We start from the raw sequence: 21,770 nt of genomic DNA on the forward strand, positions 1-21,770 counted from the left end.
ACTACTCTTCTAATTTCCCTCTTTCCAGCCTGCAATGTCTTCGTTAGTTCCCAACTCTTTCAAGTTTCAATATTCCTGCCCTTCAGATTTGTCTTCCTTGGTTTATATTCTCTCGTCGGGAGATTTTACCTTATCTCCCTACCATTTCTGCTTTCCCACTGTGTTTCATTCCCACCTCTCACTACTTTTAATATCGCTCTCTCCATTTCGTATTTCTCACCCACCATCTGCTTTGGATCCATTCTGTGTGGTGGTGTGTGGTTTTTACTAGATTTACTACATTTACTTTACTAGATTTTCCTTGTCTCCCTTCTTAGCATCTGCCTCTCATTCAAGTCATTCGCTTCCCAAGCAAAACTATTTACACACTCATACCATTTCTTTCCATCACAGTGGGGGAAACGCCTTACTGAATTCTGGATAAAACGGTCCTTTGAAATACAAACTATACCAGCTTCCCAAGCATCGGTAGCGACCCCTTTGGGCTGGAATTCATAGGAGCAAAGGGAGGGTGGGGGAAGGAAATCAATGAACATGGGATACTGGAGTAATGCTTTCGGTTTGTTCAAATCCTCCATATTTGCATTGGGCTAAAGGAAAAATGGAAGCATCAACTTGAGTGAGCTTTTCTGCACAAATCAGGATTCTGGAGCAGGTGGTGGTTTGCACAACAAATGACATTTCCTACTTTGTTCCTAAACCTCCCCTCGTATCTGTCCCTTCCTTTGAAAGACTATTGCGCTGCCAGAGCATTTAACCAGAATACGCTGGTCCCTGGCAAAATGCGGTTTCCCTGGCTGGTACTGTAGCACTTTTCTTGTTTTTCCATCCCTTGCAGATCTGCCACAGAGACTCTACCCAGTTGCAGAGGACTCTGGGAGTGTTCCTGGGGCATCTGATCAATCCACACTCAATCAAGCCATCACCAGATGTGAATTGAGAGAATATACCTTCAACCAAGACTTACTTTCCTACCACAGGGGCTTCAAACACCATTTTAAACTACACATTACATTAAGTCCCATCAATTAACCTGATGGGTTTTTTAAAAACAAAAACTGCAAGCAGGATTCTTGCCAATAAAAAGCCCCCCTGAAGTAATTTCAGTAATGGAAGCTTTCCTTCCAAGGCCAGTAGACATTTTTGGGTGTGGCGGGGGATTTTTTTGGAACCAGTCACTGCTCCACATGTCTGTTTTTAAAAGTGAAGAAATGCAATGGAGCATTCAGCATAATGTACAGTGGTACCTCTGAGGGGACCCAGGTGGCGCTGTGGTTAAACCACTGAGCCTAGGGCTTGCTGATCAGAAGGTCGGCGGTTCGAATCCCTGCGACGGGGTGAGCTCCCGTTGCTTGGTCCCAGCTCCTGCCAACCTAGCAATTCGAAAGCACGTCAAAATGCAAGTAGATAAATAGGAACCGCTATAGCGGGAAGGTAAACGGTGTTTCCATGTGCTGCTCTGGTTTGCCAGATAGCAGCTTAGTCATGCTGGCCACATGACCTGGAAGCTATACGCCGGCTCCCTCAACCAATAATGCAAGATGAGCGCGCAACACCAGTCGGTCACGACTGGACCTAATGGTCAGGGGTCCCTTTACCTTTACTGTAGTTCGTCCTGGATACACAGCATATTGATTTGACCGACTTAATGGGAAGGGATACTGCCATGCCCAACCTGTATCTCCACCATTCTGTAAACTCCCTTTAAAATATATATTTAAAGGTCATTTTTCTCCATTTTGCACGAGATTAGGGCATGCACAAATATCACACAAAGAGGACTGTGACATTCAGAAACCTATCTGATTGTGCTGGGTCAGACAAGGCAGAAAAGCCCTAAGATGGTGATGGCGTGGAGAAAGGGAAAAGAACTTAACAGGGGGGGGGGGGGAATCAAGAATATAAGAGACAGCAGAGAAAAAACTCAAGAGAGAAACTGTACACACAGTTACAATGGGATAAACTGAAATAGAGAGAGGCCAAAAAAAACCCAAACCAGCTCAGAAAGCAAGAGATTTGTCAGAAAGAAAAGCAGACCCCCCCATAATGCAGCTACAGTATACAGCATGTGTAATGTGGGGTGAGCTGGGCTCTCTTAGCCCTATGGCTTCCCCAACAACTCATTCCAGAGCTTCTAGTCCTGCCTAGGAGATAAGAAGTTTGTGCTTATTACTACTTCCCCTCCCCTATTATCCTGAACCGCCATTTTGGAAAGCCAGCCCCCACTGTCTTTCTGATAAAAGGTACCATGGTATGTTCTGTCTCTAGCGGGGAACCTTTGGCTCTCCAGATGTTGATGAACAACATCTCCCATCAACCGCAGCCAGCATGGCCAACAGCTGCAGCCCAACAACCGTTGGAAAGCCAAAGGTTCCCCACTTCTGGCCTAATGGAAGGGCACCAGTCTGTAACATCTTGGGCCCCTCATAACTTCACTTCAGGGCTATATCCCCCTTCTGATTCAGATGGTAGCCATCTTAGATCTTCATACCCAGGGAACCTATTCACTGAGAGGTATAACGGTTTCTTCAGCCTAGGTGAGGGTTTTGCCTTGGCTCCACACAATCTTGCAGCGAGGCCCTTGTATCGCCTTACATGTTCGTTTTCCGCCAAAATAATTTCATAAGGATGTTGGTGTCTCTGGTCAGCACCAGCAAAGGAGATGCCCACCTTGAGTCCAGACAGGATCCGTGCCTGATTTCCCCTCTCTCTTTCTCTCTTTCATATATACAAGCCATGTTCAAATCTCGACAGGAAGACACCACAGTTTGCTATCTTGGAATCATCCCATCATGGAGAGATGCCAACTTAAGCCCTCTTCGGCCAACGTCTCTGCTCACCCTACTACAAAGAGACCCGTTGGTGCTGCCATCTTGAATCGTAATCCCACGATAAGCAGTCTAGATGCCATCTCGAAGCCCCTCAGGCAGGTGTGCTTATCTACAAGGCTGAGCCAGCAGATTATGATATCGCATTGCAGGTACATTAGCTCCTCTGCCTAGCCCCTCCAAGCAGATGGACCGCTTGAGATAGCCCCTCCCACCCGCTCCCCACCCCACCTCCCACCGTCTTGGGTCCCCTTCACCGCTTCTAGAGTTGCATCTTGCTTATTAAGAGGTGCCGTTCAGGATCATGGAAGGATCTTGGATCACAACAGGTGCCATCTTGAATTCATCGTCCCCATGGAGTGTTGCCACCTTGAATGCCAAGAGATGCTGTACTTGCCTCCCTCCCCTGCCCCGGCACTGCGGGTGGTGCAGTGATCTCATGCCAGGTGGGAGAAAAGACGCGTTCTTTCCCTGCCCAGCCTAGTTCAGCACTAGGGTTAATCCCCCCCCTCACTGGAGCCAGGAAGAAAACGACAGAGGAGGGAGCGCAGCCCAGCAGGATCAGTTGGAGGTGTCAGAGTGGACACTACCAGGACCTTCTGTTGGGGAGGTCACAGAGGATGGGGTGGCCGCTTCTTGCCAGCCACCATTGGCCTGGTGAAAAAAGGAGAAAAACAGTTGTTACCAAAAAAGTAGAGGCACGTTTCTTGCTAAGTTCCAACCTGCTAAACCTCTTTCCCTTTCCCTGGGAGCTCTCCTAGCTCCACTTTCCCAGAGACAGGGGAGTGCTTGTTCCCTGTCCGCCCCCTTGGCACCATTATAGGCCATTAGGTGCCAGCAACTTGCCCAACACTTCTCTGCGACAAAGAAACCCTAATTTTGCTATCAAAAACAGTTCTACAGCAGAAGGAAGAAAGAGCTCAGATGTGCGTGTTGACTCCTTTCATTTTACTGCATCTAATTAGCAGCCTGTGAGAACAGCAGACCACATAATAATAAATCGTTTTACTAAGCTTCCTCAAGTAAGAAAGAAAGCCTCATGTTTCACGTTCTATCGAGGAAAGTGCATATACCAGAATGTAGAAGCGGGCACAGAATTCAGCTCTGCAATCATCTCAGGCTTCTCCTTTTAAAGAGGCTCCTAGGCCACACGACTCTACTTGGGAAACATGTTGGAATACTTGCTGAAAACTCAGAAGCCACTGTGGTGTTTGAAGCTACTGAATGGGGCAGGGCTCCCACTACCTTGCCTCCCCCATCACTAGCAAGGCCAGAATAAAATATTTGAATGAATTGATATTCAGCCTTTCCTAACACAGAACTGTAATTATGTTTGGCGCCGAGCACGTGCACAGCTGTGGTTCAAGTCTAGGCGAAATTTCCCCAAAGATAGTGGTTTTGTTTAGTTTTATTAGCAGCAATGTAGTTTATTGATGTGGGAGCATTCAGATATACAACAGCCACAAGCTGCTGTTACACAGTTCACCACACTGGGCAGAATCCTCTACCCTTACTTGGGCTCTTGTGAGGTCCAGGAGAGGAAAAATATCTTCAGTCCCTGAATCTCATCAAACCAAATCTTCTTCACACGCATGGCATAATTAAATGTCAGCCTGGAAGCTGTGCCATCGAGCTCAGATCGTTTGAAAAGGGGATTAGAGCAGGCATCCCCAAACTTCGGCCCTCCAGATGTTTTGGACTACAATTCCCATAATCCCTCACCACTGGTCCTCTTAGCTAGGGATCATGGGAGTTGTAGGCCAAAACATCTGGAGGGCCGCAGTTTGGGGATGCTTGGATTAGAGGGTGGATTTGCAAGGTGGAACCCAATCAGTGAACTTGCAGCAAGGGGGACGGCTTTTGCTTACGGAAATCGGAGGGAGGCCATTTTTGCAGATATCCCCCTGCATCCCCAAAGAATTGGGAAGCCTTCCAGAATAGATGGAAGGGCTGCAGAAGGAACTGGCAAAATCGCCTTCCCCTCCTCTTCTCTTAGCAGATTCCTCCCCATCAAAAACACACCTCTGGGAGTGCTGGGACACCAAATGGATTCCACCCATAAGAGAATGGCTAGAATCCTCAACTGGTTAAATGAAATCTCCACATTGTTCAGTATCACTGAACAACCTCTGCCAGGCTATTGCATTCTTGCTCTCTGCTAGCGGCTTGACCACTGTGGAAAACAGGAGTTGGACTACGGCCCATACATTTCAAGCACCTATGATACCACTTTAAACAGCCACGGCTTTACTGAACTGTATTAATTGTTTTGATGACTCTGTCGCTGCAGTTTGCTTCATTTATACGCTATTGCGTTGGATATAATGATTGCAATATTTGGGGTTTTCCAGTGCTATTGTGATTACTGTGAGCCGCTTTTGAGCTCAGCGCTTGTTGTTGGAAAAGCAGAATGCAAATATTAAATCAAATCAAAATCAATGCTTTTTCCCCAAAATAATTTTGGGGACAGTGCTGAGAGGGGCCAGGAGACCGCAATTCCAGCTCACATAGCTTCAATTTCTGGGAACTGAGAAGGAATAGGGGTCTCCTTACAACTCTAAGCACCATTAACAAACTACTGTTCCCAGAACTCTTTCAGGAAAACCACGAGTGCCTAAAGTAGCATCACAGTGCTTGAAATGTTTGGTGCAGATGGGGCCTAAGCGGACCTTTGTCCTAATCTAGCAGGACTCTCGTATAGTGTGAGCCCTGAAATGCATGCAGTCCAAAGCAATACATTCCAGACAGAACAAATTTACCTCTTCGGTGAGAACCAGGTGGGTCAAGTCTCCCAACATACAAACTTACCCTCATTTCTCGTGGACTGTACATCTGGCTGGCAGCCATGCTGTCCCCGTAGCCCCCTGGCCCCATCGAGTGACGCATCGATTCCACCTAGTAGTTAAGGGAAGACACATAAAAAGGGCAGAATGACAGCAGGGATGGGGAGAAGAAGATGGAAGCAGCAGTTATGTTGGGCTGAAGACTTCTCATGAAGACTTGAAGGATCGAGCAATGTGGAGTTTACTCAAAACTGTCAACTGATTTATGGCTATGTACATGCGTAGAAGCGACTTCCTATGCCGGCGGCGCCCGATTTCTGGTGCCCATACATGGGCAGAGTGGCACCAGAAACATGGCCGCCGGCAGGAGCTGCTTTCCAGAGGATTTACGGGATCTAAATCCATTCAGGAGACCAGCGGGAAATGGTAAGAAAATATGGGGGTTTCCCGGGAAAAACGGGGTACTTGGCAGCTATGTTCAGATGGCCACACACCATGTTCCCTGAAGCTGATGATGGGCCAGAGTTTCCCCACACTTGCACAAGAGCTTTAAAAATGAGAAGAGCTTTCCGCTTGCCTCCATATTCCAATTCCACCCTTTTAACTTCTCCAGAAATATTATACCAAGCCAGAAGGCCGCCATGCTTGCCACGCACCCCACCCTTCATGCAAGACAGATCTGAGCCACAACTCTCACAAGACTATATATCACAAGACAGGGGTTGCTAACAGGATGATCCCCGATGCTGTTGAACTATAACGTCCTGCATGCTTGCTGGTTAGGGTTGATTGGAGATACAGTCCAACAACATTTGGAAGTCGTCATGTTAGCCCAAGCTCAGAATAATAATAATTTATTACTTATACCCTGCCCATCTGGCTGGGTTTCTCCAGCCACTCAGGACTACTCCCAACAGAATATTAAAAACAGGATAAAACATCAAACATTAAAAACTTCTCTAAACAAGGTTGCGTTCAGATGTCTTCTAAAAGTCAGAGGGCTGACTTTTAGAATGTGAGGGCGTTCCACAGAGTGGGTGCCACTACCGAGAAGGCCCTCTGCCTGGTTCCCTGCAGCTTCACTTCTCGCAGTGAGGGAACCGCCAGAAGGCCCTCAGAGCTGGACCTCAGTGTCTGGGCTGAATGATAGGGGTGGAGACGCTCCAGGTATACAGTGGTACCTCGACTTACGAACGACTCGACAACCGAATTTTTCGACTTACAAATGGGAGTAATGGCCACGCGCTTACGAATGCCTCAACATCCCCCCCAAAAAAACTGTGGTGGTTTTAGATAGGGATTTTTCGACTTACGAATTTTTAGATAGGGTTGCTTCGACTTCCAAATGTTTCTGTTTTCAATGCATTCCTATGGGAAATCGCAGTTCCAATGGCGTTTTTCGACTTACGAATTTTTCGACTTACGAAGGTGCCTTCGGAACGGATTAAATTCGTAAGTCGAGGCACCACTGTACTGGGCCGAGGCCATTTAGGGCTTTAAAGGTCAGCACCAACACTTTGAATTGTGCTCGGAAACGTCCTGGGAGTTATATAGTCTCGGCAGCCACTCCCAGTCACCAGTCTAGCTGCCCCATTCTGGAGTAATTGTAGTTTCCGGGTCACCTTCAAAGGCAGCCCCACATAGAGCGCACTGCAGTAGTCCATGTGGGAGATAACTAGAGCATGCACTGAGCCGTCCCAGGAGAGAAAGGAACTGACCTGTGATGTGGGATACGAGTCTCCATTCAGACCCTGAAGGCCCATGAACATATCCCCAGAACTGGAGAGGTTGAAGGAACCGCCGGAGCCTGCCAGAAAACAGAGGAAGGGGCGGGAGCGAAAGACAGCAACAGGGTGACTGGGGGTGGAAGGCACGATTTCTTCGAGCAAAGAAAAAGGTGAGCACCACTGCAAAAGGCAACTAGCTGAAGAAGCAAGCAGAGATGACCTTGGCTACTCCAAGGCCGACAGGGGGACGCAAACACTGGCGTGGGGGGGAGCGGGGTGTGAGGGGGCACCTCGCCGCTCTGCGCCCAGAAGGGGGCACGCACACTGACCACGGGGGAGTGGGGCGGGGGTGCTGGTGTTGGAGGGATCTCCTTCGGGAACTCCAGCGCATGTTGGAGGGGAGGGTCCACGTTTCTCCAACCCCAGCGAGGAGGACTCCCGCACCAACATGGGGTGTAGCGGAGCTTTTTTTCAGGGGGGAGGGGAGTTACCCGCGGAGGAGGGGGTGTTGGGGGAGTCGCCCCCACTCTGTGCGGCGCTGACAGCCGTTTTCACGGCGTAAATATTGGCTTCCTCTTGGAACTTGCCGATGTTCTTCTTATAGCGGATGCGCTTGTTCCCGAACCAGTTTGAGACCTGGAAGGAGGGAGGGAGGGGGAAAGTGGGGGGGGGAGGGAAGGTCGAACATGAAGGGATAGGAAGCGGGGAGGGAATGAGGGGGGAAAGAGGGGTGGGGAGGGGAGGGGAGGGAAGGGGGTTATGTATTGACAGGTCAGCCAAACAATGAGCTTTTCCTCCCCTCCCCAGCCAACCCTGTCCCATACTCAGTGGCCTCTCTAGCACAGCCTGGGGCCTGCCCCCCCACCTCACCCCCTCAACACACACCCTGGTACCTGTGAGACTGTGATTCCACACTTCTTGGCAAGCTCCTCTTTGGCCTCTTCGCTGGGGTAAGGGTTGCTCAGGTGAGAGTAGAAATACTCATTAAGCACCTCCGTAGCCTGCTTGCTGAAATTGCGCCGCTTCCGCCTGCGAGCGAAAAAAAGGTGTGCAGGGTTGGCCGAGGCAGCAATTTGGGAAGAGAAAAAGAAAGGCAGTCGGGGTAAGCAGTGGGGTGGGTGTGCAGCATGGGGAATCCAGAAGTATTGTTGTTATTTATGAAATTTGCATTTTGCCCTATACCTGCAGGTATCAGGGTGGTGGAACCGAGCTATTGTTATTTATTAAATTTGTACCCCACCCTTCCTTCAAAAGGAGCTCAGGATGCCAAGTGATAAAAACAATTCCGGGCCCCACATTTCTCTCCATAGGGTAGGACTCAAACCAATGGCTTCAAGTTACAAGAAAGGAGAGTTCAACTAAACATTTGGAAAAGCTTTCTGACAGTAAGAGCTGTTCGGCAGTGAGAGGTGGTGAACTCTCCTTTTTCTTGGAGGTTTTTAAGCAGAGGCTGGGTGGCTATCTGTCATGGATGCTTTAGCTGAGATTCCTGCATTGCAGGGGGTTGGACTAGACCAGGGATGTCCAACCAGTAGATTGCGATCTAAAGGATCCCCAGCTGATCCTGGTAGATCATGGGATCCCTATCATGTACAAAAAGTTACGGGGGGGGGGGAGCTAAAAAAAACCTCTGCATCCTCCCCCCAAAAAGCTCACCAACTCTGGGCAATCCTCCCCACCCCATGCACACTCCTCCTCCCTCCAATGACAATGGGTAGATCACTGCCAGTTTTTTTAATTTGTTTTGCAAAAGATTCGTCTTGCGAATTGCGGTTTCCCATAGGAATGCATTGAAATTTCTTTTTTTGCCCATAGGAACGCATTAATCAAATTTCAATGCATTCCTATGGGAAACCGCAATTCGCAAGACGAATCTTTTGCAAAACAAATTCGACTTGCTAGTCACCATCAGATCGCAAGACGCAAAAAAAGGTTTTGCAGGAGAGCTGAAACAGGCCACTGTGCATCCTTGGTGCACCATTCAACTTCTTCTGAATCAGAGGTTTCTATTTTATGTTGTTTTAATAAGACCGGAATCTAGCCCTTATGGCTACAACATCTTTCCTAAAAGTATGTTAGCAATGCCTGTTGAAATCGGGGGGGGGGGGAGAGAGAACCACTGAGGTTGCCAGATATTGGGGAACAGGTCTTCAGTGTTGTCCCTAGATCATTGCCTCTCCCCCAGCAAATGCAGAATTATGCCGAGAAAAGGTAAAGATTTCAAACCCAAACATTTGCTCAATTTGCATGATTTATACAGGCAGTGAGAGATTTTACTTTCTTGGGCTCCTTGATCACTGCAGATGGTGACAGCAGTCACGAAATTAAAAGACGCCTGCTTCTTGGGAGAAAAGCAATGACAAACCTAGACAGCATCTTAAAAAGCAGAGACATCACCTTGCCTACAAAGGTCCGTATAGTTAAAGCTATGGTTTTCCCAGTAGTGATGTATGGAAGTGAGAGCTGGACCATAAAGAAGGCTGATCACCGAAGAATTGATGCTTTTGAATTATGGTGCTGGAGGAGACTCTCGAGAGTCCCATGGACTGCAAGAAGATCAAACCTATCCATTCTTAAGGAAATCAGCCCTGAGTGCTCACTGGAAGGACAGGTCGTGAAGCTGAGGCTCCAATACTTTGGCCACCTCATGAGAAGAGAAGACTCCCTGGAAAAGACCCTGATGTTGGGAAAGATTGAGGGCACTAGGAGAAGGGGACGACAGAGGACGAGATGGTTGGACAGTGTTCTCGAAGCTACCAACATGAGTTTGACCAAACTGCGGGAGGCAGTGGAAGACAGGAGTGCCTGGCGTGCTCTGGTCCATGGGGTCACGAAGAGTCGGACACGACTAAACGATTAAACAACAACATACAGGCAGAGGAATTAAACTACAACTTTAATTAATGAAGAGTGGACAGCTGCCCTAGAACTCATTCCCCCAACATGCTAGATTTCAACAGGTGGAGTTTTAATGTGGAGGAAGCACTGAAATATGCAATACTTTGCCTGGGGTCATGCTATGGAAAGAGCAGGGGGTCTTGCATTGGAAAGAACATTCAAGGTGAGGCAGCTGCAGGGTGAAACGGGCAGTGAAGCCCTCCTTATAAAATTCTCTCCCCAGCCTAGAGCAGAGGTAGTCAACCTGGTCCCCACCGCCCACTAGTGGGCATTTCAGGATTCCAGGTGGGCAGTAAGGGGTTCTCCGCCACATGTTACTGCAGCACTGGTAGGCGGCAAGGAAATTTTACCATCAAGGAAAAAGTGCATTAGTGGGAGGTAGGTATAAAAAGGTTGACTACCCCTGGCCTTTGATGGCTTTTCTGTGCAAAGTGAAATCTTCTCTAAGAATATAAGAACATAAAGAAAAGCCCCGCTGGGTCAAGCCAAAGGTCTAGGGCAGGCATCCCCAAACTTCAGCCCTCCAGACGTTTTGGACTACAATTCCCATCATCCCTGACCAGTGGTCCTGTTAGCTAGGGATCATGGGAGTTGTAGGCCAAAACATCTGGAGGGCCGCAGTTTGGGGATGCCTGGTCTAGGGGAAGCCTAGACTGAGTGCTGCAGAGCTCTTCCCACCTGCGATTCCCGGCATCCGCTATTCAGAGGCATATGCTACCTCTGACAATATTATTGATTTTCCCCAATGAAAAATTCAACCTGGTGGAATGTGTTATCCTGCTGTTTTTCACCCTTCTCTTTTATCAAATTGTTCGCTTAGTGTCTATTTATTATTTTTCTTTTTTTAAAAAAAAACACAACTACACCCACAACCAAATGGAAATACTTATTGAAAGGCAGTGTGCAACTTAATAAATTAACAAAATCGAGTTTCAACAGTTCTGCTCGCCACAGCAAGCCTTCCCCCCCAACTCTGAAGCTGCGGAGGGAGTGGAAGCTTTGTTCTGACCCCTGCCCCTCTCTCTGGTTCCAAGGAAGGACGAGGACTGGGTATGGCCACAAGGGTCAAGCCAGCAGACCTTGATCTCTCTTTCCTACTCCTGAGTGTCGCTAACCAGCATGGCCTGAATCCCTTCCTGATCTTTTTCACAGGGCAGAGAAGCAAAAGGAGCTCTGAACCCCTTACATAGGTAGCAGCTGCAGCTGGCATTCTTTCTGCCTCTCATAATAATAATAATAATAATAATAATAATAATAATAATAATAATTTATTATTTATACCCCACCCATCTGGCTGGGTTTCCCCAGCCACTTGGGCGGCTTCCAACAGAAATATTAGAATACACTAATTTCTTAAAGATTAAAAGCTTCCCTAAACAGGGCTGCCTTCAGATGTCCTCTAAAAGTCTGGTAGTTGTTTTTCTCTTTGACATCTGCCACTACCGAGAAGGTCCTCTGCCTAGTTCCCTGTAACTTGGCTTCTCACAGCGAGGGAACCGGCAGAAGGCCCTCGGCACTGGACCTCAGTGTCCGGGCAGAGCGATGGAGGTGGAGACGCTCCTTCAGGTATACTGGACTGAGGCCGTTTAGGGGTTTAAAGGTCAGCACCAACACTTTGAATTGTGCTCGGAAACGTACTGGGAGACAATGCAGGTCTTTCAAGCAAGAGATGTTAGGTGCTGGCAGGATGCAACAACCCACAACCAGCAGTGGTTTGTGCCCATTTGGATTGGTAGGGCAGAAGGCAAGGAGACCAACTCTAGGGGGCACCAGAGTCAACTTATCTGAGTTTTGTCTCTGTCCTTCCTGCCAAGTCCGAAAAGAAGCAATGCCATAAGAAGGGCAGGCAGTGTTAGAGACTCAGTTATATAAGCTCCTTAAACCAGGGTTACAGTCGCCAAAACAGAATGCCTAGTTGCCATTTTTTGGCAAAGATGGCTGCAAAGTTGTATTTTTCCATTCCATACAACTTTTTGGTTCCTGAAATCCATTCTTGATTGTGCTGATAAAATACAATGCATAGAATTCTACAGGATGTGTTGCTAGTGTGAGAAAATAGTCAAGATCCAAGGATCTCCAGGCATGCATCTCCAGATGGGGGAGATGTCAGAAGCCATCATGGAGCCAAGGCACCTTCACTTGGTCGCAAGTGGCTGGAAACCAGGTGCAAAATGTGCGTGGCGCCTGGCAAATTTTGGATGCTGGTCTAGGGGGAATCAAGGCTGAGGTTGGTGGGGCAGTGCCCCATCAGCACTAAGAGGCCAGCCGACCACCCAACAGCACAATCCTTGCCTCTCATTTCCCGCAAGGGAGAACGCAAAGTGGGAACGGAGGTTTCTTCAGCTAGCGCTCAGCACAGGGATCCAGATTCCCTTTGCTGCACATTAGATGAAGCCAGAATGCGTCCCACCTGCCTTCCCTGCAGGGAAGGTTTATTTATTAAAAAATATTTACAGTGGTACCTCGACTTACAAAGACGATCCGTTCCGTGGCCGTCTTCGTAAGTCGAGGTTTTCAGATGTCGAAGCACCGCCTGTGCGCATGCACAAAGTGCAATTTCTCGCTTCTGCGCATATCGCACGCGCCGCTTTACGCAGGGGCGCGCAGTGAAAAGACTTCCAAGGTTGTCGACTTCGGAAGTCGAAACCTTCGGAAGTCGAAGCGTTCGGATGTCGAGGTATGACTGTATATGCCACTGTGCCATAAAAATATACATATTAAGGCAATGTATATAGCAATAAAAACTTTAAACCGTATAACAAATCCCATAAGAAAGTTAAAAACAGACATCAATTAACTAGTCGTACCTTGGAAGTCAAACGGAATCCGTTCCGGAAGTCCGTCCGACTTCCAAAACGTTTGGAGGCCACGTTGGATGTTCGGGTTCCAAAGAACCTTCACAAACTGGAACACTCAATTCCGGGTTTGCGACGTTTGGGAGCCAAAACGTTCAGCTCGCAAGGCGTTTGAGATCCAAGGTACGACTGTATTATTAATTGCCTCCCCTAGAAAACTCAGGAGAGGTGGGCTTTCCTTTTCTGGTAGGCAGAGGTGGCTGACTCCATCAAGCTGGCAGAAGGAACAGAACTTGGCAGCATCCACTTTTGGCATGTCCAACACAGCCAGCCAACCACTGTACACCCTTAAAGGAAAAAAAAACCTAGCAACAGCCACTGCATGAAGCTGCAGAGCAGGGAAGAGAAAAGAAGTGGGGCCAATCCATCGTCTCTGGTGAGAGACCAGCTTGCCTCAACACTCATCCATTCCCATGAACTTCTATTCCGCTGGTCATTGTGAGAACTTGTGAATTTAAGACCCGGTGCCTGAGGTTGCTTTCTCCCTCTCTCTCTCTCTCCCCTCCCCATCCCTTTCAGCCACTCTGGGAGCCTTCCCGGCTAAAGGGTAAGGTAAAAACAAAAAACAAAAAAACCACTTCGGATATAGGTGAAGTAGAAACCTGGCATCGAGGAAGCGGGATCGCAGGATCATGACAGCCTCGCAGGTGCTTTGCTTCAGCTGCATCTGGATGGAGCTGAACTTCCGGTGGATGATGCTGACCATGCGCTCAATCTCCTTGGGCGACACGGGGCGCGTGCGGCTCTGCTCCCGAAGGAGGTTCATCACATGTGTCGTAAACTCGTTGCAGGCCTGACGAGGAGCAGGTGGGAAAGGGGAAGAGGCTGAGTTGGAGGAGTAGGAGCTCCAATGCACAAACCCAAGGAATATTAATACCCCCCCAAAAAAATCCCTGCCCCCAACTCCTAATGCAAATGTAGGGGACCTGTGCCCCACCCAGATGCTTTATTATGTATTTTTAGTTCTCCTTTTGCATTTTTATGTTGCGATCCGCCCCGCAAACTCCTGATGAAGGGTGCTATAAAAATTTAATAAATAATAGCATAATGGTAATCACAACCTTACCTGGTTATGACCTAGAAAGCCCTATCTGGTTTTATCCCAGGCTGTCTGAAAGACCATATCTCTCTATATTAACCTGACCAGGTGCTAAGATCCTTGGGTGAGCCTCTTCTCTTGATCCCACCAACGTTGGACTCATGCTTGGAGGTGGCGAGAGAGGAAACCTATTCTGGGTTGCTCCAATATTATGGAATTCCCTCCCAAGCAGTGTTGGAAATTAGCCAGGTGCCAGGCACGTTTTGGTCCTGGCATGGGTCCAATTGCGACTACATGCGAGATTTCTGGGCACCAGGTGGGCAACCACCATTTAAAAACCTCTGCCTTAAGTCCATAGGTAATACCATTTCCACTGTGTGTTTTTCTCCTTTTGCATACTGGCACAAGTGAACTGTTTGGGAGAGCAAGCTGCAATCAAGCAATGTAGTTGAGCTTATAGAATATAAGAATTGTAGAACTGGAAGGGACCCCAATGGACATCCATTTCAACCTCCTGGCAAATAGACATTCCATTGTGGTGAGTGTAACCTAGATTTAAGGTGCCGTTTGGCACCTAGTTTATACTTTTGAGTTTCCAACAATGCTCCCAAGAGAGGTTAGAAAGCTCTGTCTCCCTCCTTGTTGTGTATACTAAGAACTTCCTGTTCAGACAGGCCTTTGAAAACTGCTGTGCCGCCAATCGGCTGCCAAGCAAGATGGATTTTAAACTGGCGCCCCCCAAACGTGTTTCAATGTGGTTCCAACTACTCGTCGATAACTGGCTTGCTTTTGCATTTTATAATGGGTGTCTTTGAACGGTGGAAGCCGCCGGGAGTCCCAACTTGGGAGAAACGCAGGACAGGAATACAACGTATAACCAGCATCTTCACTATCCTTACCTGCTCGTATTTCTCCAGCTCGGAGTGGTAGATTTGGCGGATCTGGGAGAGCTTGTTGCGGTAATCGGAGTGCTCAATGGAGTTATCTGGGGACACCCCCCCTGCTGCCGCGGCCGCTGCTGCCGCTGCCGCAGACCCACCCCCTTTCTCTGGGCCAGCCACCCCCTCGGCCAGCAGCATATTGTCCAAGCGCATCAGCTGGGGGTCCACCGGCTCCTCCTCCTGGGAGCTTCGGATGCTCAGTCCTAAAATGTAGACGGCAGGGGAAAGGAAGGAGTTAACGGTGGGGCGGCCATGTTCACACACACACACACACACACACACACACACAGGCATTCCCACCCCCACCCCCTTTCCTGTCCTTCCTTGGTGGGCTTCCCCTCCTCCCTCCCCCTCCTGGTGCCTCCTTCCTCTTTTGTCGCTTGGCAGGAGACTAGGTCACCCCGAGGTCGTTGCTACGGTGACGGCGGGCCCAGAAAAGGGGTAGCAACTTTTGGCAGACAAGACACAGAGATATTTGGGGGGGGGGGGAGCGGAGAGAGAAGAAAGAAAGAAAGAAAGAAAGAAAGAAAGAAGGCTGAGGTTGAGCCAAAGAAGCAACATATTGAGGATCCCTAGGAGAGAAAGGAAAAAAAGAGGGGCCCCTAACTTTACCCCCCCCCCAGCACCACCTCCAATGTCAAAGCTGCCTCCTTTTCGGGACTGGCCCTGCTGTTTTGGCTTTGAATTGCCACCTGATCCGCATTTTCCAAGGGGCAGCCACGAAGGGAAAAGAACCAAGACTCTGCTCCGGCCCCCTAGACTTGATTTATTATGGCACGAGCTTTCAGGCCCTAATTATTTTGCTAAGTCTCTCTAAGGCAGGGGTGGCGAGCTCAATCCGGCCCACTGAGCGTTTTCTGCTCTCTCTCCCCATCCCAAAGACCCTACAAATGTTGGCGATGGAAGCAAAGTCACACAAAAATTCAAGAAGGGTGGCCGATCATTCCACCCCACCCTGACCATTGATATGATCAAATATCAATCATTCGACAAGCAAAGAGGGGAGTGATAGCCCTCTTCCCTGCATGTGGCCCCCGCCTCGCAAGGTTAGCGGGAGCCCCTGGTGTCGCAAGACTCTTTGTTGATCTCGCATATATTTAGCACCCGGGTGTCTTCACTTGCCAAACCAAATGTCTGTAGGTCAGGCTGCCCCTAAAACACAGCACAGCAGCAGGGGGGCCAGTTTAATGTTTAAAAAAGGAGTAACACGGGCTGCCAACTAGCCAGAGCAACAACAAAACCCAAAGCGAGAAACCACCTTGCCTACTCCTGTCCCTTTAAGAGAACTTTGCTGGGCAGAAATCCATGGCCCAGCGCCAGACAGGATCTCCTGGCCCATAGCTGCGCCTCAAAGTCCTGTTAAAGAGACCAGCCGCGTTCACACCGAATAGCAAAAGCACTCTCAGACCACTTTAAACACTTGTGACTCCCCACTTCCCCAAGAAAGCTGGGAACTGTAGTTGGTTACTGGGAAGAGGGACAAGCTCTTAAACCACTCTGGAAATTAGTTACAGGTAGGTTAGCCGTGTTGGTCTGATGCAGTCAAAACAAAATAAAAAAATCCTTCCAGTAGCACCTTAGAGACCAACTAAGTTTGTCATTGGTATGAGCTTTCGTGTGCATGCACACTTCTTCAGATACACAGTTTTTTTTGGGGGGGGGCACTTTGAAAAAAACACACGACAGAGTGTTTGACAAACTGCAGAGATTAGGCGGTGGAGTTACCAGACAGGCCTAAGTGAGAAAAGCAACCATACCAGCTATTTTGCACACACCCCAACTCCTCCAAAGTCTCCCCTCCAATGCAGGAGGCAAAACGGGGGCTTGGAGCCAGGGAAAATACTCTTTCATCTGGTCAGGCCTCAAAGTCCCATGTGAGCCACAGAAAAGGACAGAAGGAAATTGGGAGGCAGACTAAGTGCCCTCTCCCATGGGGAGTGGGGCTTGAGATATTTTGATGCCCAAGGCCAATATGCCCACCCCAATATGGCAAAACTCCCCCCCCCCATACATATTAACATGGGGCAGGATTGTTACCAGGCGGCGGGAGGGCTTTCACAAAAATGACTAGCCGTAGGCACAGCCACCGATTCCAGTCCTTTTCAGCCAAATCCTGGCCCCACTGTAGCATTTTTCTAGAACCCTAACTAAGGGGGTTCCACAAAAGGGAGCCAGATGCCCCCTCTCTGCTCCATAATTCAAGCAATTCTTTTGTATTGAGAATGGAAGAAGCTGGCAGTTCTGGCCAGCAGCCCATCGAGTCCAGCATCCTGTTCTCACAGTAGCCAACCAGATACCTATGGAGAACTTGCAAGCAGGACCTGGGTGCAGTAGTTCGCTCCTCTCCTGCGGTTTCCAGACACGTTCATAAGCATAAGGCCTTAAAAGTGGAAAGACGATGTTAGCCACCATGGTTCGTAGCCGTTGGTAGCCTTATTCACCAATAATTTGCCTAATTGTCTATTAAATGCATGCCTTTTTTAAAAAAACAAGGCAGTCCCTACAGAAGCATGAGGTGGGGAGATGCACCACTGACAACTGCTTGAAACACTGGTACGCTAAGCGCATCTGTCAAATGCACAGGCAAAGGCCGGGGGAAACTGAACTCATCCCATGGGAGAAAATCCTGTAGCCAAGTACTTGGGTTTTTTGTTCGTTTTGTGCTTAACACAGTTCTAATAAGATTATAAAGAACTATACAAAGTATTATACTGAATACAGCGACTTTAACCTGACAAGATGTAGAGAACAGCATTTTGAAAACTGCACAGTTGTCCAGGATTTTTCCAAAACAAAACAGATAAATATCACTTGACTCAGGAAGGGGGGGAAAAGGAAAAGCGTTGATCCTTCTGGCACCTCTCATAAGTTTCCAAAGTCTTGTTTTTACAGGACATTTGTGCACACCCCTGTGCCTTTCACCCAACCCTCTTTTTTCTGGTGGAAGAGGTTTGGTGGGTTTCTGAAGCAACACAAAAAATATGTTTAATCCGTGGGAGAACTGGGAAGAGCGACCCAATTTGCAAACTGCCTATAACTCTTGTCAATGGAGTATTGCCTTATAATACCCATAACTGCCCATAATACCAGACCTTCAGGTGGTGTGGCAGATTATAAGAGAGAGAGAGAGAGAGAGAGAGAGAGAGAGAGAGAGAGAGAGAGAGAGAATATGCTTTTCATACAGAAGGACCCTAGCTCAATCCCCAGCATCTATGGCTAAAAGGCTCAGGGTGGAGGTGATGGGAAAAACTTTTGCTTGGGATCCCAGAGAGCTACTGCCAGTCAAGAGGTGGCAATATTAAGCTAAACAGACCAATAGGCTTACCTGGCATAAGGTAGGTACTCTCATTGAAACAGTAGTTCGCCCCTGTATTAACTTCTACTATAAAGTACCCGAATTCTGCTCCTTGAACGTTCATTTCAGAGGGGAGTGAATTCGCTGCTGTTTCCCTACAGTATTTTTCTCTGGCAGTGAAAACATATTTCTTTTTTGGGGGGGGAATATATCCTTTTCTGCTAGTGTGCAGGAGGGTGAACAAGGTTCAAAGTCCCACCCATATTTGGGGATGAATTGCAAAAATAAGTAAATAAAGTAAGTAAGTAAGGAGGCTATCCAGCTACATCACTGAGTTATTTTAAGTGCAAGGATTTTAATGGATCTGCCCCGAATTTGAATGATGTTAAACTATCACCCAGTGCATGTTTATTGCAGCTGCTATTTTTATACCTCACTATAATCACAGCTGTGTTATCAACACAGGACAAACAGGCACCCCTTTTGCAGTGAAGATTTATGAGCCACTTGAGGCCCATTCTGGCATTCTAATCGTCTGGGAGATTACGATTGCCCCAAGGGAGAGTGGGGCACTAACTCTGCCCTCCCCTAGTCACTTTCCACCAGCTGAAGGCAAAATACCTGCAGCAGGGGAGACTGCTCTACTCATCTAGATCCCCTACACAATTTACCGTAGGACCCTGGACAGTCAGGGGACTAAATCAAACAGAGAAACAGAAAAAGCAGAAAAGCAGGGGGGGAAACTATCCACTTCAGAAGTTAATACTCCAACTAGCAGAGGGCAATGGAAAGTGGGGAAGGTACAGGAAGGAGTATAGCTTAAGGGCAGAACGTTTGGCTTGTGTGCAGAACATCCTAGACCAGGGCCGTCTCAAGCACGTCGGGCGCCCTGGCGTCATGGTGCGGAGATCGCTCCGGCGCCCCCCGCTCCACCCCGTTTCTTGCCGCGGCTGGTGGGCGGGCGCAGCGGGGCTGCCACGCAGCTCCGTCGCGCGCCGCCCCCTACCGGCCCGGCACCCTGGTGCCCTGCGCCACCCAGCCTACCCCTAGAGCCGGCCCTGTCCTAGGCAGTGTAAGAAACTCAGATACTCTCATCGCCAAATGACACCTTAAACCTGGGTTACAATTGCCACAATGGAATGTCTAGGGGCTATTATTATTTTCATTTCTATACCACTTTATATTTTAAAGAATAAATCTCAAAGCGGTTTACATTAAAACACCAAACAAAACAACCCAGAATAAAACAAATTCAAGCTTCAAGAAAAATATATTTCGCATCCTTCTCTAAGTGACATTTTGCTTCCCCCAGTCACCAGCCTGGCACATAGAGATTTCCATGTGGTCGCAACTGGATCCGCACCCGTCACAAAACACGCCTGGCTAATTTCTAACACTGGTCCCAGGTTTGATCCCCAGCATCTCCCTTTCCTGCAACCCTGGAGAACCACTGCCGTTCAGTGTAGACCTGCAATTCCCAAATATTTCCCCTTAGAAATTGCTGAGGACCACTAAATGATTTTTCTGACTGTTAAAGTAGCTGTAATGCACTGCGTGGTTTTCAACGGAGTTAAGGTTCAAACTTTTATCTCCAGCCTCCCATTAACTTGGCTTCCGATCTTCTCCACTTTTCTCAAGTGCTTCCTCCCCCTGTTATTTATTGTTTTTATTTACTGAATTTATATACTGCCCTGTACCTGGGGGTCTCAGGGCAGTTCACAGAATAAAATCAAGATATAAAACCACAAAATACCTAATAAAAATAAAAAACAACCCAATAGTCCCCCCCTCCAAAAAAAAAAAAACCCCACCACATTTTAAAAGGGCATAGGATGTAAATCAGATCAACCAAAGGCCTGGTTAAAAAGGAACATTTTTGCATGGTGCCTAAGGGTGTGTGATGAAGTTGCCAGGTGAACTTCCATGGAAAGAGCATTCCACAGACAGGGAGCCACTGCAGAGAAGGCCCCGTTCTTGTGCTGCCACTCTCCGGACCTTCTCAAGGAGGCGGCACAGGAAGGAGGGCCTCAGAAGATGATCTCAGTGTCACTTTCCCCATGTCACTTCCGGGCCATCCTGTGCACCTTTCCAGAAGATTTCTGGATTCCAAGAATGACGAAGCAGCAGAAGAGCCCATCATCCTTCACAGACACGCTGTGGACCTCCTGAATGAAACTCGTGGGCCACAGCGTGTAAACCAATGATCTAAGGCAGCACCTTTTGCTCCTAGCCTGCTCTCCCTCTTTCCACCCATTGCATGAGGTGTTAGAACACATGGATGGGGCTTACACCAAAACCTCCAGTTCACAGTCCCCCCAAGGTGAAGAGAGGATCAGCTATCCCATAATCCCGTACACCAGTTAAGAATGCATGCAGGGACATTACTTTAGGTCTCTGCGATGTTCCCACTTGGTCCTAATAAAAGGTATTTCCCCTGCTGCTCCCTTTTTAAGAAGATGCTCTATAAATAGCCACCTCTCTCTGGCTGCGAAGATAAAATCCAGAGCCATCCCGACTGTGTTTTTCAAGCATCCTTGGGGAGGTAGCTGCAAACGACCGCTGGACTTCCAGCAGTAATTCAACACCAAACTATGGCTGAGTGTTAACAGCTGAGGAGGGGCAGGAACGCCCAGTGGAGGCTGAGCGATAACTATCAGTGTGAATCTACCTCTGCCGGAGGCTTCCCCAACCTGGCGCTTCAAACTACAACTCCCACCAGCTCCGGCCAACATGTTTTACCTAAAAGCACGTTATTTTGGGTCCCTGTATCTTAATAAAATCCAGGTTCAGGTTTTTCGTAAGAGCTGGTTTGAAGTGCCTCACATGGATTATCTCAGTATTGCTTTCTACAGACCCTACAAATTTTGTTGGCAACCATCAGTCTCAAGATACAATGGACTGCGCCACTGAGGGTGAAGTCAAACTGCTGTGATTTACGTATTATACAATTGCGGAGTCGGAAGGGATCCCAAGAGTCATCTAGTCCAACCCTCTGCAATACGGGAACAGTAAAACTATGTCAACTGCTTTGATATTCTTTTTGTATGTGGAGGGAGGGCTGGGGGATGACAGAGGTTTGTTTATACAGTTCAGATTACTGTTAGAGGCTTCACAAACCATGGTTTATGGAGCTGAAGGGTCTCGGGGCTGAACACTCCTCCCCTCCACCTGAACCAGGGAACTCCGGTTTAAAAACAAGCCAGGATCTTTGTGCCAAGTGCGACAGGAGGAAGAGAGGAATGAGCTCTCTCCACACCAATACTCATTCCTGTCTTCACAGGCCGCAGTTTATGTTGCCCCAAAGGCCCATCTGAACTGGGAGTTAATGACCAAGCACTAAATTTCTTCAGGAAAGTCCCTAGCCTAAGCTCTTTGCCACTCCAGCCAAGCCTTTTCACAACGTC

General features: G+C 48.3%; 1 protein-coding gene across 2 annotated transcripts in view; it reads right to left on the bottom strand.

Moving 5' to 3' along the window:
• Positions 1–429: 429 nt before the first annotated feature.
• PBX2 (PBX homeobox 2) overlaps positions 430–21,770 on the bottom strand; it is a 35,314-nt gene continuing 13,973 nt past the window's right edge. The window contains exons 3-9 of one of the 2 annotated variants that reach the window (XM_060270792.1): positions 15,030–15,274; positions 13,694–13,884; positions 8,232–8,367; positions 7,926–7,974; positions 7,330–7,418; positions 5,637–5,723; positions 430–3,482 (exon numbers count right to left, since the gene is read on the bottom strand). In XM_060270792.1, coding sequence (XP_060126775.1) covers positions 3,390–3,482; positions 5,637–5,723; positions 7,330–7,418; positions 7,926–7,974; positions 8,232–8,367; positions 13,694–13,884; positions 15,030–15,274 — 890 coding nt within the window. In that variant the 3' untranslated portion in view covers positions 430–3,389. Of the gene's footprint in view, positions 3,483–5,636; positions 5,724–7,329; positions 7,419–7,829; positions 7,975–8,231; positions 8,368–13,693; positions 13,885–15,029; positions 15,275–21,770 lie in introns of both variants that reach the window. The other variant, XM_035107081.2, reaches the window with a different exon arrangement.

This window comes from Zootoca vivipara, chromosome 2 (assembly GCF_963506605.1).
Source record: "Zootoca vivipara chromosome 2, rZooViv1.1, whole genome shotgun sequence".
In the NCBI taxonomy this organism is placed as follows: Eukaryota; Metazoa; Chordata; class Lepidosauria; order Squamata; family Lacertidae; genus Zootoca; species Zootoca vivipara.